At 42.0% G+C, this 16,793-nt stretch overlaps 1 protein-coding gene across 2 annotated transcripts in view; it reads right to left on the reverse strand.

Annotated features, from left to right (window-relative positions):
- Window positions 1-16,793, reverse strand: part of agbl4 (AGBL carboxypeptidase 4) — a 348,823-nt gene that overhangs the window by 142,028 nt on the left and 190,002 nt on the right. For both annotated transcript variants that reach the window (XM_085349015.1, XM_085349016.1), the window contains exon 5: window positions 9,424-9,640. In XM_085349015.1, coding sequence (XP_085205141.1) covers window positions 9,424-9,640 — 217 coding nt within the window. The remainder of the gene's footprint in view (window positions 1-9,423; window positions 9,641-16,793) is intronic.

Below are 16,793 nucleotides of genomic sequence, written 5' to 3' on the forward strand. Positions count from 1 at the left end.
AGTTAAACACACCGCAGACACAGACGCCCTCGCTTTCACAGCAGGCTACACATTAACAGCCGTGCATCGTGCGCTCCCCCCATCCTCCCCATGGTCCTCGGCACCTCTCCCTCATTACTGCGTTCTTGATCACCAGAGAGATGGAAGAGATGCAAGGGTGGAGATGCGTAATAAAGCATCTAGTATCCTGGGGGAACCATTGGTTGAAGATATGAGGCCATACAGCACTATAACATAAGGACATAGATCATAAACCTGCTTATCTTCTGCTCCCTCTGGATCGGCCTCCTTAGACAAGCATCCGAGGCTAAAGGACAGCCAGGGCTTAAGCTTTTTTCTCAGATTCTTGCGCCAGCCTACATGATATTCAGAAGCGTCTCATATATTAAGGGTCACTCGCTAATGAAGCAAAATAGAAAAGCAGAATAAAAACAAGAGCCGTTGCCAAGAAACCCACAACGATACGACGACAGCCTTTCCATCTTTGAGGAATTTCCCTACAGTTGTGATGCCGGGCCACTGTAGGCAGTGATTAACATATTATTAGACGATAAAGAGTCTAGCTCTTTCATCCAGATATCTAATAGCTGCTGCCAGAAGAAAACGGAAAACTTCCCGAGGCCAACGGAGAACAATTTATGACAAATGCAAAAACAAGGAAAGGAAATGGCAAAGAGGTAACGCGAGGACCTGTAAAGTTAACGGCAGGGAAAGAAAAAAGAAAAACAAAAGAAAGACTTCATCAGAACTTAGTGGAGGGAGAAAAAAGTATAGGGAAAATTAAATTTCCACCCGCTGATAGAAGTGTACGCCTCGTCCTTTGCGTTTGCATTTTCCTCTTTAAAATACATTTTTCTCCTGTTTGATGTTAAGGCCACAGCTAATGCATTCATGAACAGTCTGCCACTAAAGGGAAAAAAGTCTGTTATCTTGTGCTGTTTACCTCTCAGCTCGGGGAAAAGCAGTTTACTTACTCGAGTGGCGCCAGCTTGCTTGGCTGGTGAAGTGCTCGTGTCTGTTTTGAATATATGCTAACCACAAATGTATTTTTTGGGGGAAATATAGCTAATATTTCCGATTGCCTCTCGACCCATCTGTCTGACTTGTAGGTACTGTAACGAGAAGGGAAAAATAACGACAGCGTGATGAATGCGGCAGAATGTGTCGCTCGCATACTAATATATGGTCAAATCTATTTGTGTCGTGATGGCTTTCAAAACAAAGACAGCCTGGACTTTAACCACTGAAACTGCATCACCTCACCTCACCACATCATGCTGATGAAGTCCTGATTGGCTATTCAGGGGCTGGCCTTTGAACGAGACAGTCACTTGTTTGAGGGCTCTCTTCATTACAACCCAATCACAGAGCCATTCACAGAATAGCTCCAGTGTCAAGAACTCAGATATCAGAGCCTGCTTTCACAGAAAGTTGGCATGAATTAGTTACTGTAATTAAAACTGGCACTCTGTCACAATGGTGCTGTTCTATTAGTTGATGACAATGTATGATGTGTGGAAAAAGCCTCGCTGGAAAAATATGAACGCCAATCACTATGTTCAGTAGTGAAGACACAAGTGCAGCTCCTGCTGTGTCTGATGGCTCAGTTATTACTCATAATATATCTTTATTATTGTTTTCTAATACAGATTCTGCAGGTTTAAAACAGGAAGTCGAGATCACTTGTGAAATACACAACGTAATTATGAAATGTCCATGTAATAGGAGCTCTTATCAGCACAGTGGCAGTCTATGATGCCAAGCCCGTGGTTTGCTTCCTGTGTTTCCATCAGTTTGCCTAACCCGGCTCCTCCGGTGTGGCTGCTGACCTTCTCTTCTCTCCACGGCTGGAGTGGCTATTGATTGGATCTTGGCACACGGTGTACAAACACAGAGATAAGGAGAGAGAGAGGGAGGCAGCCAGGCAGATATAGCTGCACTGCCCACTCCACTCCACTCCTCATGCTCCAGATGCAGGGGGATGAGAAAAAAAAAGAAGAAAAAAGCTCTGTGAGACTCCACTCCCACCGAGCAGACACCCAGACATGGTACCTGAACACTGATAGCAGACAGGATTAGGTCTAAAATTCAATCACAACAGTCTAAGTAATGTTAAGTCACTGCAGCTGACAGTGACCACAGCTTTTCATCAACACAGCACAGGTGATCAATCATAATCTCGCTTTGATTTGTGAGATTTAAAAAAGAAAAATGGAACTGAGTGGATGTGACATCTCTGGACTGTGATTCTCAGATCAATAGTTTCACTTGATGTGTGTATGTGAGCTGAATCACAGTGTAACAGTGAGCAAGGACAGGCCTGGTAAGTCGCACGGAGGCTTTATGTTGGTCAGCGGCCTCTTCTCCCCCTCCCACCCCGAGGTTGCTCTTTTACACTTTCTTCCCATCTGGTCTACAGGCGGAGGCTGTGCTGTGTCAGAGGTGACTAACAGTGTCATAGCTCTGCCCTCCCAATACAAGAAAAACCTGAAAACGCTGCCTCTGCAACTCCTGGGCAGACACCGCTTACTGATGAGATAAGAAGAAAAACACCCAAGGTGGGCAAATAAGGTGCCATCAATTCAGCATGGCTGGGGGACACCTGAAGACTGTAAAAAAATGAGGAGATGGTAGGCATCTTTTCAAAGAGGCTTTTTAGTAGAAGGTCAATAGCATGTTGTCTCTTCCTCTGTGTCTCCGTGGACATAGATGCCTCAGGGGGAGAAAGAGAGAGAGTTTTACTCACATGCTGTCAGGACGGTCGACAAAAGGAAAAGCTCAGACAGACAAGAACCAGAGGAGCAGATGCAGGGCCGTGAGCCCGACAGAGAAGGAATGGGAAGAATCCAAAACCCTCTCCTCTAGGGAGTAAAATTAATTCTTCTGGTATTTGTCTTTGTGTGTGTGTTTTTATGGATGTCTGTGTAGAGGCTTTAAAGGGCATGAGTGTTGAATGAATGCTGGGAAATTCACTTTGAGCAAATAATCAATGAATCAGTTTATACACACAGACCTACATGCTTGATATATACCGCTCTCAAACAATTAGAATCTCATCAAAAAGTTAATTATACATGAAGTGGAATATTGCACTTGTGGCTTTAGTTTTGATGCTTTGGGGACTCAAAATGACTTACAATACAGAAACGTTGTTAGTTTGCGTACTGAATTTGTCTGGGACGTTTGCGATAAATTACTGAGTGAATGCAGTGCACTGTAGCAGGCTTGTCATACAGGTAAGACGTTTTGATAGCATTCGTTAGCTTGCCTCTATTATTGGGTCGGTTGTCTCTCGGCTCCCTCTCGACCGGTGGTTCAGGTCAGGCGAATTGGCGGAAGGAACATTGTCAGCAAACTATTTGGTCCAAGTTTTGGCATTGTGGGCAGGCACTAAGTCCTGCTGGAAAAAGAAATGAGCATCTCCATAAAGCTTTGGATTTGGAATTGATAAAATAGAGAGGATCAGCCGCTGCCAACAGCAGCAAATGACATGGCACTCTGAATCATCACAGGCTGTGGAAACGTCACACTGGACTTCAAACACGCTGGCTTCTGTGCCTCTCCACTCTTCCTCCAGACTCTAGGACTTTCGAATGAAATGCAAATTTTACTTTTAACTAGAAGGCTGAGCATCAGCCCGGTGCTTTTTCTCCTTAGTCCAGGTAAGATACCTCTGACATTGTCTCCTGTTCGGGAATGTCTTGAAATTCAAAATTATTCCCTTTCCTGAAGACGTCTGTGCGCAGTGGACCTACACCACGCTCAGACCAATCCTTATGAGGCTTCTTAGCCTGACTTTTCTTGACAATCCTGTCTTCAAGCTTGCTTGTGGACAAATTTCCCTTCCAGATAACTTTACACCAATGTATATATACAACTGATATTAAATAACCTAAAAGAAATGTTTTAACAAAAATACAAAATATGCTTGGAAATAGCAGTTTGATATTTTGGGAACATAGTGATAGACTTTCCTGCTGAGAGATGAAAAGATTAAGACCAATGTGATATCTGTACATTAAATATTCAATTCAGTTCGATTTACGTAGCGCCAAATCACATCAAGGTGTGCGTGTTGTTAATACAGTATGCTGCATAAAGCCTTTGCTTAGCCTAGCTGCTTTACATGGATTTAAGTATAACACTATTTCTTGTCTAGCAGTAATTTTCTGGAGTCTCAATTGTTTGCTTGGTCTCAATAAACAATTACGAACCATAAGATTGTTGCTTTTACACTTTGGTGTTAAACAAATTTAGCAAAGATCCAATTGTGAGCTTTCATTTGCTTGTAAAGGATTTTATGTCCTCCCATTGTCAGCTTTTAAGCAAAGCTAAGCTAACCAAGTTCTGGCCTTTAGAGAGACATTTTTACAAGCACTGCAGCCCCAAAACTCGGGCTTTGTGGGGATCATCTGAGAACATAAATGTCCAATGTGGCTGGACATTAAATGGTCTGTAACCAGCCAGCTTCCTACTACTGTGTGACTGGAGATAACAGAGACATCCTTTGTTATTCACACACAGGGTCTCTAATCAGAGATTTGCAAAAGTTTTTTCTTTGCAGTGCTTGCAGCTGTTTCAAGAGGTGAGGACAAAATATCCATGATGCAATGCATCGGTGGACATCAAACAGATTTCTACTGCTGTGAGCAACATGTGAGAAAGGACATCTCTTGTAAGAGATTATATGAGAAGAGAAGAGTCAGAGGACAGAAATCATGCTAAATCTATAATAAAGTAGCCAAAATAAAAGCTTGAACGTGTTGTGTATTTGTTGCTCAGGGTTTTTTTTTTTTAGTACAGTTTGAAGTCAGTGTTATTTTCTGATAGCTTCCAGCTGGTGAGGTGATACAATACTTTAATCTATGCGTGAGGAAATGAAAGCATATATGATGATTTGGTGTCTCAGAAGCTGAAAAATGAACACATTTATCAGTATTTCTTAGATGGAAAAAAACAAGATTGAACGGCTTTGCTAATATGTAAGATACGGTAGGAAGGAAGCACAAACAAGAGATTCTGACAAACATGCTTGCAAAAAAACCAAAACAAAGCTGTATTATATTTTATTACAATGTAGCTAAATACATGTAGTAAATATCTACCGTTTAAAGTCGATTAGGGAGACTTTAAGGGATTTTCCAGACTCCAATGTTAAGATAATAACTGTTCGCGTTCTCTTTTGCTTTTAATGATGATAAAAAGAAACAAGATGATAGGATTGTTTTTTTATCATGTCAGGTGATGTGCAGTAAAGAAATTTCTCGCGGGAGGTGTAGGGAGTTTCTATTCACTATTATATGCAGTAAGGAAAGTTAGGTGAATCCCAGTATTACTGTAAGGTCTTAATTAGCAGGCGAAAAACTAGGTGAAAGTGAAAATAATTCAGAACTGAGTATCTCAAAGTTATATTCACATCCTCCAGGCTTGCCCTTTTCATTCATCCCACATCTCTCTGTCAGTCTCTGTCCCTCTATTTCAATCTCTCGCTTTCTCTCTTAATTGTCTTTTCCAGTGCACCTCAACTGGAATACATTCTGTCTGGTTCAATGTAATTTACACATTAAATTCAAATCACTCTGCTTTAGTGAAACCTGATTTGGGTTAAAAAAAGAAAAGAAAAGAAGAACAACCTGTCTTATAAATCAGTAAACACTTAATAATGAAAAGAGCTGGAGGTAAAAAAAAAAAAAAAAAAAAAAAAAAGAAGGAAAAGAAAGAAGACAACTACAATTTTTCTGCTTTTTTGGTACAGTATCTGACGCTCCCAGTGCCGGCTGGATGGCAGAGATTTTATTCAGAGGAATACATTACATAAAACAAATTAGTCAGCAAGATAGAAGAATGCCAGTGCAAATGGCCCTGGCTCTTATTTCCATCCTTATGAGATAACTGTACCCATTAGAAGGTTAAAGCTATTGTGGTGTCCCTGTCGTTTCCATAGACTCTGCCTTGGAAATTACAGCAATCCGTCTTTAAACTTTGATGCAGCCAGAAAGCTCTCCTCATCCCTTCTCATCCCTTTCTCCCTGACCTGTATGTGTGGAGTAGCATATGTGTCTGTGAGAGACAAGGGCAGGTAATGGCAGGAGAAAAAAGGGTATGAGAGGGCGGGGCTAGGCTGTCTGCCACCCAGGACCGGAGAACATAAAGAGAAAAATATGGTCATAAAACGTCTCAATGACTATGAATACTAATACTGATCCTGTGAGCCAAATCTACCAAGCCTGCCCTCTTTCTGTTCCCTGCAGTTTTGCTCGCAGAACAAGTCGCTTAAAAATGAAGCGAAAACAGTGAAGCGCACAAATCCTGCTGCTATTCAAATTAGCCACACCGGATGTAAGGAGCTCTCTGATTGGTTGGACAGACACAGGTTGTCTGCCTGGATTTTGCTAGCTCATAGCTTCGGCCTGCTAAGAAGCGTGTGTGCTTGTACAAAGGCCGTTCAGCCTCGGGATTTACACTCGGCTCGACACGGATATGTGAAGAATGAAGGGACCCTGCAGCGCAACCTCTGACTGAGTGCCTGTTTACGCAGTCTGACCACCTGTTGAAGATAACGTGCTAACATGGCTAACGCTAGCATCACCGCACGTAGCCCCGTTATTTTAAGGTCATCTTAGCTTATGAACATTTTACGTCGCCGCTGTACGAGCTAGCTACGTGTGTTGTAAGCTGCTGTGCTCTTCACAAATAAAGCTGGAAGCAGCTCAGACTATTAGAACCAGCACTGAGGCCTGTTACATTTATACAGTGTTAGAGCAATGGCTGCAGCCTACAGCCTTTAAACTAGCGATTAAAATGCTGACAGTAAACTCGTCAGTCCAGATGTTACCACATTACTTTGTGATACTTAGAGTTAAATCAACTGAGACAGGCTGATTAAAATAACAGCTGTCAGTTCTCTCATTCATTATATCAAGACTGGAGATCACACTACTGATTTCAGTTCATTTAATATGTGAGTGCACAGATTCATTCTCAACTGGACATAAATGATGATCAAAGGTTGTATATATGATGAATTCATCAAATCCCAGCCTCTAACACAGTGCGCTGAATCTTAGCTTTGAATGTCCAGTATATTCTAATCAATGCAATTTAAGCATTCACTGAACCTACAGTATCTACACCTACGCCCTAACCACCACAGTCTAATCCTTCGGCTATGATTCACTAGACTGCCACTGACTGCCTGTCTCTTCTCATTATAGTGACTGTGTACCTCCACCCAAGCCGCTGCCCCTTTTTCCATTCCCAGGATCCGTCTATGAAATCTTGCACCTAGTCATAGCATTCAGTCAGAGTTTCATGTTCATAGTTTGGCCTCATAGTTCTCAGTTCATAGCTTCCACAGTTCATAGCATTCATAGTTTCCTGCTCTGTAATTTAACAATAATAATAATAATAATGGATTTATATAGCGCTTTTCAAGGCACCCAAAGCGCTTTACAATACCACTATTCATTCACTCTCGCATTCACACACTGGTGGAGGCAAGCTACGGTTGTAGCCACAGCTGCCCTGGGGCAGACTGACAGAGGCGAGGCTACCATATCGCGCCGTTGGCCCCTCTGGCCAACACCAGTAGGCAGTAGGGTAAAGTGTCTTGCCCAAGGACACAACAACCAGGACAGAGAGCCCGGGGATCGAACCGGCGACCTTCCGGTTACAGATGCGCTTCCCAACCCCCTAACTAGGCACTGTAAATAAAGCACTGTGTTCACACCCGTTTTGCCTCCCTCTGTGTCTGCATTTGAGTCCACACCCACAGCCTGGCCTTCTCAGCCGTAACAGTGGCCTCACATTAGAAGAAGATTTCATGGTTGAATCAGTGACTCCAAGGTCTCCAGGTTCTGTGGCAGCACAACAACCCATCCACCACCGTGTGACACTTGGTGTGAGGTGTTTTGTGTTTGGTTTTCATCCAACACAGCCAGGTATTTCCACTTTTGTTTACTTGCCTGTCCAAAATTTGTGGTGTTTCTTTTAGAGAGAAAAGGTTTTCTCCGGGCTGCTACTTACCCTCTAAATTCATACGGAAACAGTAAGTTTTTCAAAGGACTGCATAGAAAAATGTTCTTATTTACATGACTACATGTTTACCTTCCATGTCACTTGATGTTTGCATCACTTTAGGCACCTAAAGTACTTCTTAATAGTGGAAAGACTCCAGTTTGGGGGAAAAAAATTTTTTTCCAAACAATGAAAAACGTCCTTATATTTAGACATGGCAGCAATGGGCTATAAACATGGGTCTCCATTTAGAGCTGCAATCACAAGGTGTTGTGTGATGATTCGAGCGTACCGCCTTGTGATAACCTGACCCAGAGCCGCTGCAAACCGACCAAAGAGATACTGACTACGCAGAGTGAAGCATCTACGTAACAATGCAAGAAAACACAGACATACGAGGAGGGTTATGTGACATGGGAAAGAAATGCAAAGATCACAGCAGCAAACTGCAGGGACTCCGTGTTAACACAATGTTAACTGTGCGTCTATTTAATTGTGTTTTATTTAGAAAAAGTTTTGTGTTGTGTAAACAGCACTAGTATAAATATAGGATAAGTAGAACAGCTGCTTTGCTAACTTGTATTATGTAATGACAGGCTAATTAGCTAAATGTTGACGTTGATGCAGTCGTACATCAAAGGAGCAAGTTTCTCTTTGACACCAGTGTAAGCTTTTACACCGAATAACCTCACCAAGTCAACGCTGGAATTACACAGAAGGATCTTACCACAAATGTTACCATAATCAGAATATGAAACACCCAGTTTCACACTGTTATTATCATTGTAGGTCAAGAGATCTTTAGTTTATAGAGATATTACTGCTGCTTTTTTTTTTTTTTTTACCATACTATCAGCTGTTTCATGCCATGGTTTCTAATTTTCAAAGTCCTTTCTGCATTTCATGGTCAGGTGCTCCTTATAAATACCTGTACTTTCATAGTAACCCCTTGCAGCAAGCTTTCCCTGACAAATGTTGGAGGACAGAAGAAAAAGTCGTAATCTCTCAAGCATTTCTAATGAGTTTTTCTCCTACAATTATTTGATAAGAGCAGACAAGACTTGAGGCAGCATCTATGATACACTAGCTGCTACTGCTGAGGTGAGAGCTCTGCTGATTACACACACAGCCATTTACACACACACACCCAGAGGCTTACAGTCTATCATCTCAGAGTGCAACAATCCTAATAATAACACAAGAGGCTGAAGTTATGACCGGCAGGCACACCCGAGTTACCAATCTGGACCTCTTTAATCTGAACACACATAAAAAAGATGCCTTATAACCCTTCCATCTCTAATTTTCACCACTACTCGACTTCTCTGCTCAAGCCATAACCACAAGCACCCCTCACACACTTTGTCCTCCAGCTGCTCACGGCACTTTCCAGCTCCTAACTCTTACCACACTGAGTCCCAGTTGTTCCCTCTGCAGGTAAGGCAGGTTCCTGCGCTCCAAGCTGGCCAGGTAATGCTGCAGTCTCGAGTAGGTGTAGGGGTAGCAGTAGGCAAACTGATACATGTCGTCCTCTCGGTCAAAGCAAAAAGCAAAAGACATGACATAGTTGCGTCGGTGGTCAGGGCAGCGGTAGTAGTACACATTTTTGGCAGGAAGCCTTTGCCTGCAACGACAAAAGATAAACCCAATACAGAGAAATCAGAAAGGTCATTTACAGTGCTGATTTCCTATTTTTTGAATGTTTGTCACACTTAAATGTTTCAGATCAGATAGATAACACATGTAAACAAAAACTGCCGTTTCTAAAAGAAGGTGTGTTTCATTAATAAGTGGAAAAAAACCCAAACCTACATGAGAAAGGGTATTGCCTCCCTAAACCGAATCACTGAGGGTCTACCCTTAACAGCAACAGCTGCGATCAAGCATTTGCGATAACTGGCAATCAGTCTTTTATGGCATTGTGGAGGAATTTTGTCCCACTCATCTTTGCAGAATTGTTGTAATTCAGCCACATCAGAGGGTTTTCGAGCATTTACAGCATTTTTAAGGTCATGCCACAGCATGTCAATCAGATTTAGGTCAGGACTTTGACTAGGCCACACTTTCTTAAGCCATTCAGAGGTGGACTTGCAGGTGTGTTTTAGATCATTGACCTGCTACAGAACCCAAGTGCGCCTCAGCTTGAGATCACGAAGCGATGGGCGAACATCTCCTTCGGAATGTTTTGGTAGACGGGAGAATTCATGGTTCCATTTACCACAGCAAGTCTTCCATGTCCCAAGGCAGCACAACAGTCCCAGACCATCAAACTACCACCACCATATTTTACAGTGCAGTTCTTTAATGTTGTTCTGGGCTCTTTTGTGAACTCTTGGGGGAGTCGTCGACGTGTTCCTGGAGTAATTTTGGTCGGCCCGCCACTCCTGGGAAGGTTCACCACTGCTCCAAGTTTTCTCCGCAGGTGGAAAATGGCTTTTATTTCTTGATTTAACAGGTCTGCCAGTAATCCAGTGCCAGTGTGTTCAGAGAAACTTTTTTTTAAAGGTGGTTAATCATAGTTAATTCATGACTTAACACAGGACGAAGTAGATCTGGATAACTTTTCTTTATTAATTAATGAAATCATAATTTAAAAAAATGAATTTTGTATTTAGTCAGGTTATCTTTGACTAATATTAAAACTTGTTGGACAATTTCAACCGCAAGCAAAAATATGAGGAGCACTGAGACCAAAGCACTTTTCCAAGAAAACAGAGACATGTATAGTAATGGATACAGAGCACTTAGAAATCATAATGCAGAAATTGCATCAATGTGCCATCGTGTCTTCTTCCAGAGAAATAGAGTTCAGCTGGTAAGGAGGAACACAACTGAAGGAATGAGGAGGATATCAGCTGGTAATTATCTGCTTGGAAATGCATTACTTTTCTGTTTTGTTTATGGCAAACTCTAGAATTTTATAATATACAGTAATGTGCAAAAGTCATATCTTTATATTTTTCTAGGAAAATAAGAAATAGGTGCAGCAATTTATTGAAACATACATGCGTGCATATAGGACAGAAACAGAGTCTAACGAGAACTGTAAACAACAGGAGGCCAATCCATGTATGAGACCGTTCAGTGTGTTTTTCTATCCAGGTATGCTTTAACTGCACTGCCAGTGTCTTTGGAGTAGTTGTGCTGAAAAATGAAGCCGTTGCCAATCAGACTCTTTCCAGATGTCATTGCACGGTGGATCAAAATCTGACGGTACTTTTCTTGATTTCTTTTTCTATTTGCTGGGTTTCTTTCCTATTTCTGTGACTTTCAGACCCTTTTTATCTCCTGTGGATGTTTTTTTAGGCCTGCCACGTTGTCTTTTGTTCCCCACGTGTCAATTTTCCTCAAATATTTAAGAACACACAGCAGATATGAAGACACGGGAGTGGCAAGACTTTTGCATGATACTGTATAATTGAAGCTACAAAATTAAGAGCCAACAGTGAAAAAATACAAAGAGAACTGGTTGTGGTAATTAGTTAACACAGCGATTTAATGCAAAATTACATACATAACAAAATGTAACAAAACTCATAGACTTGGTATTCAATAAAAAGCCACCAGCAATATAATGCAAATAAATACAAAGACTGATGAATTATAAACTAACTGGATACATTCGACTATGTCTTTCTTTCAGACTTGCTTTAAATCTGCATTCCTGACGTAGCATTTTAAAAGAGGCAAATATAAGCAGATTCTGCATCAACCAGTGCAGGCAAACAAAAAAATGATTTGTGGTAAAATCAGCAGATAAAGATATTTCACTCAAAACAATAATCAGCCTGAGTGACACTTTTATAGCATGAGTATAAAATGAAGGGTAATCATCACCGACGCTCCTGCTAAATTAAGAAAAAATGACATATGCCAAAAACAAGACAGCTTAATTTTGATGTCGGGTCAGTTGAGAATTTCTACAGATGATGTCTGTGACTTTCAAATGTGGCCAACTCATGTTCCAACTCTGTAATTAAAATGACATTCTGTGACCACAAAGGACTAAGACCTTATTGTAATATATCTTTTTTTTTTTTCAATGGTTTTCGGGTTTTTATATTTTATGTCTGTAGTTATGATTTGAGCTTGTGAGAAGCTAGAAGAGTAAAATGGCATTAGAAACATGTAAGCATCTCGTTTGGGCGTCGCGTGTGATACTAAGTGCTGTTGTTTGTGTGTTGTGCTTGTGCACTGTGTATGTTGGGCTTAGAGCTAAATAAAGCTGACTGATCCTGGCACCTTAAGGATGATCGATGGGGTCCGGGACAGCACTGCTGCAGTCCACAAAACTTCTCTGCCTACTCAACATGTTTTCCTTTACTGCTCTTCATCTGTCTGTCTTTGTCTTCCTCTCTTTCTTTTGTTTAGTATTCACTATTAAGACTTGGTGAGGAGAATTTAGCATGCAAGTTTCCCTCTTCTTCTCTTCTCTTTCATTTTTTCCATCTTTGTACCAGTCTCACATGTCTTGTCCTGTCACTCACTGACTCTGCCTTGACAGTTTCTGTAAAGACGACCAAGCATGGGGAACAACGGTGCTGCCGTAGGAGCTTTGGCAGAGGCTCTGAGAGTGGAGGATAAAAAGAAGAAAAATATGAGGGCGATGAGTGATTGGTGGGTTTGGGGTAGTGGGAGCAGGGAGAAAGGTGGAATAAGGAGATAAGGAGAAGATGAGAGAGCAGGGTGATGGCAGATCTGAGACTGATACGGCGATATACAGGAAGGGGTGGCGGCTAACAGCGGAGCGGCTGTGAGATGGCAGGGCTGGCTAGTGAGCTAGCGAGTCTGGCAACAGATCAGATGGAGATGCTATCAGGGCTGCGATAGGAACAGGACCTGATAATCAACAAACAGGACAGACTGCTCTGTGCTGACTCTAACAGAAAAGACTTTTCTTTCTGACTCAGGCCTGAAAAGTGAGGGCAGGAAGGACAAACAAGAAATGCATATGTTTGTGCAAACCCCTAATATACCCGGTTCGGCAAAGTTCCTACACAGAAAGCTACAGTGAACACACATACATGCAACCACTTGAAGATGTCCCTGCAGGTACCTACTGAAACAAAACCAGCTAAATCACTCAGCCTCTTTCAGGCAGAAGGGAGTGAAAGGCAAGGCTGATTATTCCTTTAGAGGAGGCGAAAGGAAAATGTCTCTGCATGCAGCGTCCTCAGCAGAATACAAATGCAGCTAGTGGCTAGCTACACCACACCCACTCTGCCTACTGGAGCAGGCTCACAGGGTCATGTTACAGCCTTTAAAGCTGGACAAAGGAAAATGGTAAATCTTGAAAAAACATGGAGAAAAATATACTATTTTACTCCACCACCACCCCCCGAAGGAACCTGATTCATGCGTGGTAACATGGGCTCGAAGTAATGGCTGGCAAGGACAAACTAGACACACTGACAGACACATGCACACTCGTACAACCCCCTAGTGCCCACACTAGTGCATTAAAGTAGTGCCAGCCCTCCAAGGTGCAGGTTAATTAAAATAAGATGACACCTCACCTCTCCACATATTTCCCCATTTGGCTCTGCCCATTCATGCAATCCCACTTCTTTCTGTTTCTCCTTCGCTCTCTCTCTACTGGGCAGCGCGTGACCTTGCCGGAGACTGGAAAAGTCCTGGCTATTGATTTTAATTACTGCTGCTTGTCCCATCACAGCATTATAGTTATAGGCCAGAGAAAATGGCTATGTGACTTGTTATGGAAAAAGACTGCCTGGAAAGCCTGGATTACTGGCTAAGGACGGAGCTACACCTCCTTTAGATACCACAGTCACACACAAATGTGAAAATGCACAAAATCTTGGGCACATGCACACCGCTGCTCACAGCAGTCCCTTTGGTTTTTTTATCTGAAAGGTGACTGCTCCTGCTCGGCAGCTGGCAATTTGTTTTATCTAAATGGTACCTCCATGTGCCTCTCCCCTGCCCATCTCTTGACGTGGTACAGTTCCCAAACAGAATTATCACTGCACGGAATGAGGGGGGGAAAAAATTGAGAAGCTCCCTGCGCACGATAAGGCTCTCACACATAGTTTTACAATTCAGTGATTACAGAGACACAGAAACTCAAACACAAACAAGAATATGCAAAGAGTCACACGGCGAGAAAAACACCACAAACTCGAACTGCGCGCGAGCTACATCAAGGTCATTCCTTTCGGAGCGAGCTGTGGGACAAGTTAACTTCCAGGGTGTCTCATCACAGCCTCACGGAATAAAGAGGGACGCGCAGCAAAGGGGAATAGAGAGACTGAAACATTAGACAAAGGCAGAAAGTGGATGACAAACAGAGAAAGAGACAAAGTCAGAGAGAAAGGGACAAAAAAGAAAGAGGCAGGAGGAGAATACAAAGGGAGAGGATTTATAGAGCTAGCAGGCAGCCTTTAGCGAGGTGTCACTTTGCTTGCCAGGGCTTTTCTACTTCTGAACCATTGGTAGCTACAAACTCCTGCTCTGATTTTGATGGCGCCGGCGTCTCTCTGAAGTTTTGAGATGAAGGCTTATAAATTGGTAGCTTTCATACGGGCGACATCTTGTCTATATTTTCAAATCAATCAAGCGTAGAGGACACGCCAATCACTGCTGCTCTGAGCACTCTCACAAAGGCAAAAAAACATACAGGACAAAACACACAAGGCCCGGGCACACAAGCACACACTCTCATCCACTCCCTTTTATTTTCTCCATCACTGTTGTCACTTTCAGCTTGTCAAACGTTTATCCTGTCAACTGTTAGGAAGGTTAAATGTCTTCCAATATGCCCGTGCAGCTGTCAAGCTCCACGGATCCCCACCAGCTTATTTAAAGCAAATAGTTAGTCCGTTTGGCAAATATCTCACACCGAATGATATATTTCTTTATTCCCTCTGTGTTACTGCGCCAATAATTGAAGAGGCAATATTTCTTGGCACTCTAAAATGATGCCAGATGTTAGATAGGCTCATTGTTTTTAAAGCAAGGCTCCGTGTTTTCGTTTTGCATACCGAGTCAAGCAGAAAACAGCCTCCGAATCGTCTCAGGAGTGTCGCCCATGTAGGTGTGCGTTTTCATGTGTGAGGAAGTGAGTGTGCACGTGTTTGCAAACATGATGGCATATATATATTCCTTGAGCATCCATCTATCTTTTTTGGATGCAAATCAAGTTGCAACAAAGCTTTCTGGAGACACTGTTACTAGGCAACCTGGGCTTGCTTTGTAATTTGGTCGGCCTGCTGTATATTGTATGTGGCGGTACTGTATATTTATTTGACTGCAGCTTCGCGAGAATGTGTTTTTAGATTGGGACTAACTTCGACAGCCAGTGAGGAGTGAAAATCAGATGTAGAGAAGGGAGTCATCGATTGTGATTTGGTGTCTTAAGTGCGGCAGCGCTGAGGAGAGACCTGGTGTAACATTTGCTTCCACTGATTTCAGAGGTTAATTTTCTGCTGCAGTGTCTTTGTGTGTGTGTGGGCATAAAATAGAGAAGATGCACATTACAGTCTGCGCTGATGAGGTGAAATAACTCGGGATTAGTGCTACTGGTAGAGTACTCTGGCTAGCAGCAATAAGGTTTTGCAGGAAGCAATAACACTCGTGAATTATAGACTTTCCAGTAACGAGAGAGCTGAGCCGTGCTCACCTGTGGAGACAACGGGCCGTTAGCAGCTATCTCAGGTCAGAAACAGTCCCCTGATGAGAATGCAATATAAAAAAATACGACACTTTCACCCGATGGCTGCATCCAAACACCTCAGAGGTGAACATCCATCAGATGGCTTTTTTACACGCTTCTTGTTAGGGGCACTGTAAAAATCTCTCTAGTCACCAATATTAGCACCGATATTTACGTATTACCACTGTATTTAATTGGATGACCCGTCACAGGATTGGCAGCTTTTTAAACCTAGCTGAATTTTAAGGTGAGTTAGCCGAATCCCGAGTTCAGATTATGCAGCAGACATTAAATGTGAAGTTATTTCCATGAAACACTGAAAGCAGTCATAAATCTCGAAGCCTCATCTAAATAAAACACCTTTGCCGTTTATAGGAATCCTGTTTATTCTGCTGATATGCTAAATGCACAGGGAGGGGTCGTGTCTAAGTATGTTTTTATCTGTGCATGTCTGTTTGAGTGTCTCTCACTTTGAGTGTGTTAAAATTCATTTCATCCAGCAATTCATCTTTTTTTCACATCACGATCTTCCCCATGCTGTCTTCCAAACCTCAGTCGACTTTACTTTCCAGATGAAACAAAAAAAGAAGACTTCAACTGTGAGACTGTGATTTTATTCTTAAATACTTGATCTTTTTTCTTTTAAATGATCAATTCTTTACCTTGAGCCTTTACCTCAAACTTATAGTCTGTTCCACTCTAAATTTAAAAAAATGTGAGAGATGCACAGCACTCATGCATGGGATACTTATCACCTGTGAGTCGGCACAAAGAGATGAAAGTGTTGGAGGATTTGCAGTAGCTGCTGTAACTGATGTACCCTGAAATAGTGGCGATGAGGAAAATATGTGGTGTATAAATACATATTATTTTCATTTCATTTCATCCTTTTTTTTTCCTTTATTTGAAATTTCATCATTCAGTCTCGAGTACTTTTTTTTATTCATTAGTGTGAGAAAGCTACGTTAGTACAGTCAAATCAAATCAAATAAATTTTTTTCAAGGTTTGATTAAACTAATATATAGTATGACTTAATATACTGTGCAACTTAACTAATGAGCACTGTAACAGTGCCTGGATGGACCAGCAGAGGGCCACACTGTT

This window comes from Diplotaxodon limnothrissa, linkage group LG23 (genome assembly GCF_057381915.1).
Source record: "Diplotaxodon limnothrissa isolate DT_005_m linkage group LG23, D_limnothrissa_male_GT1.1, whole genome shotgun sequence".
NCBI classification, from domain to species: Eukaryota; Metazoa; Chordata; class Actinopteri; order Cichliformes; family Cichlidae; genus Diplotaxodon; species Diplotaxodon limnothrissa.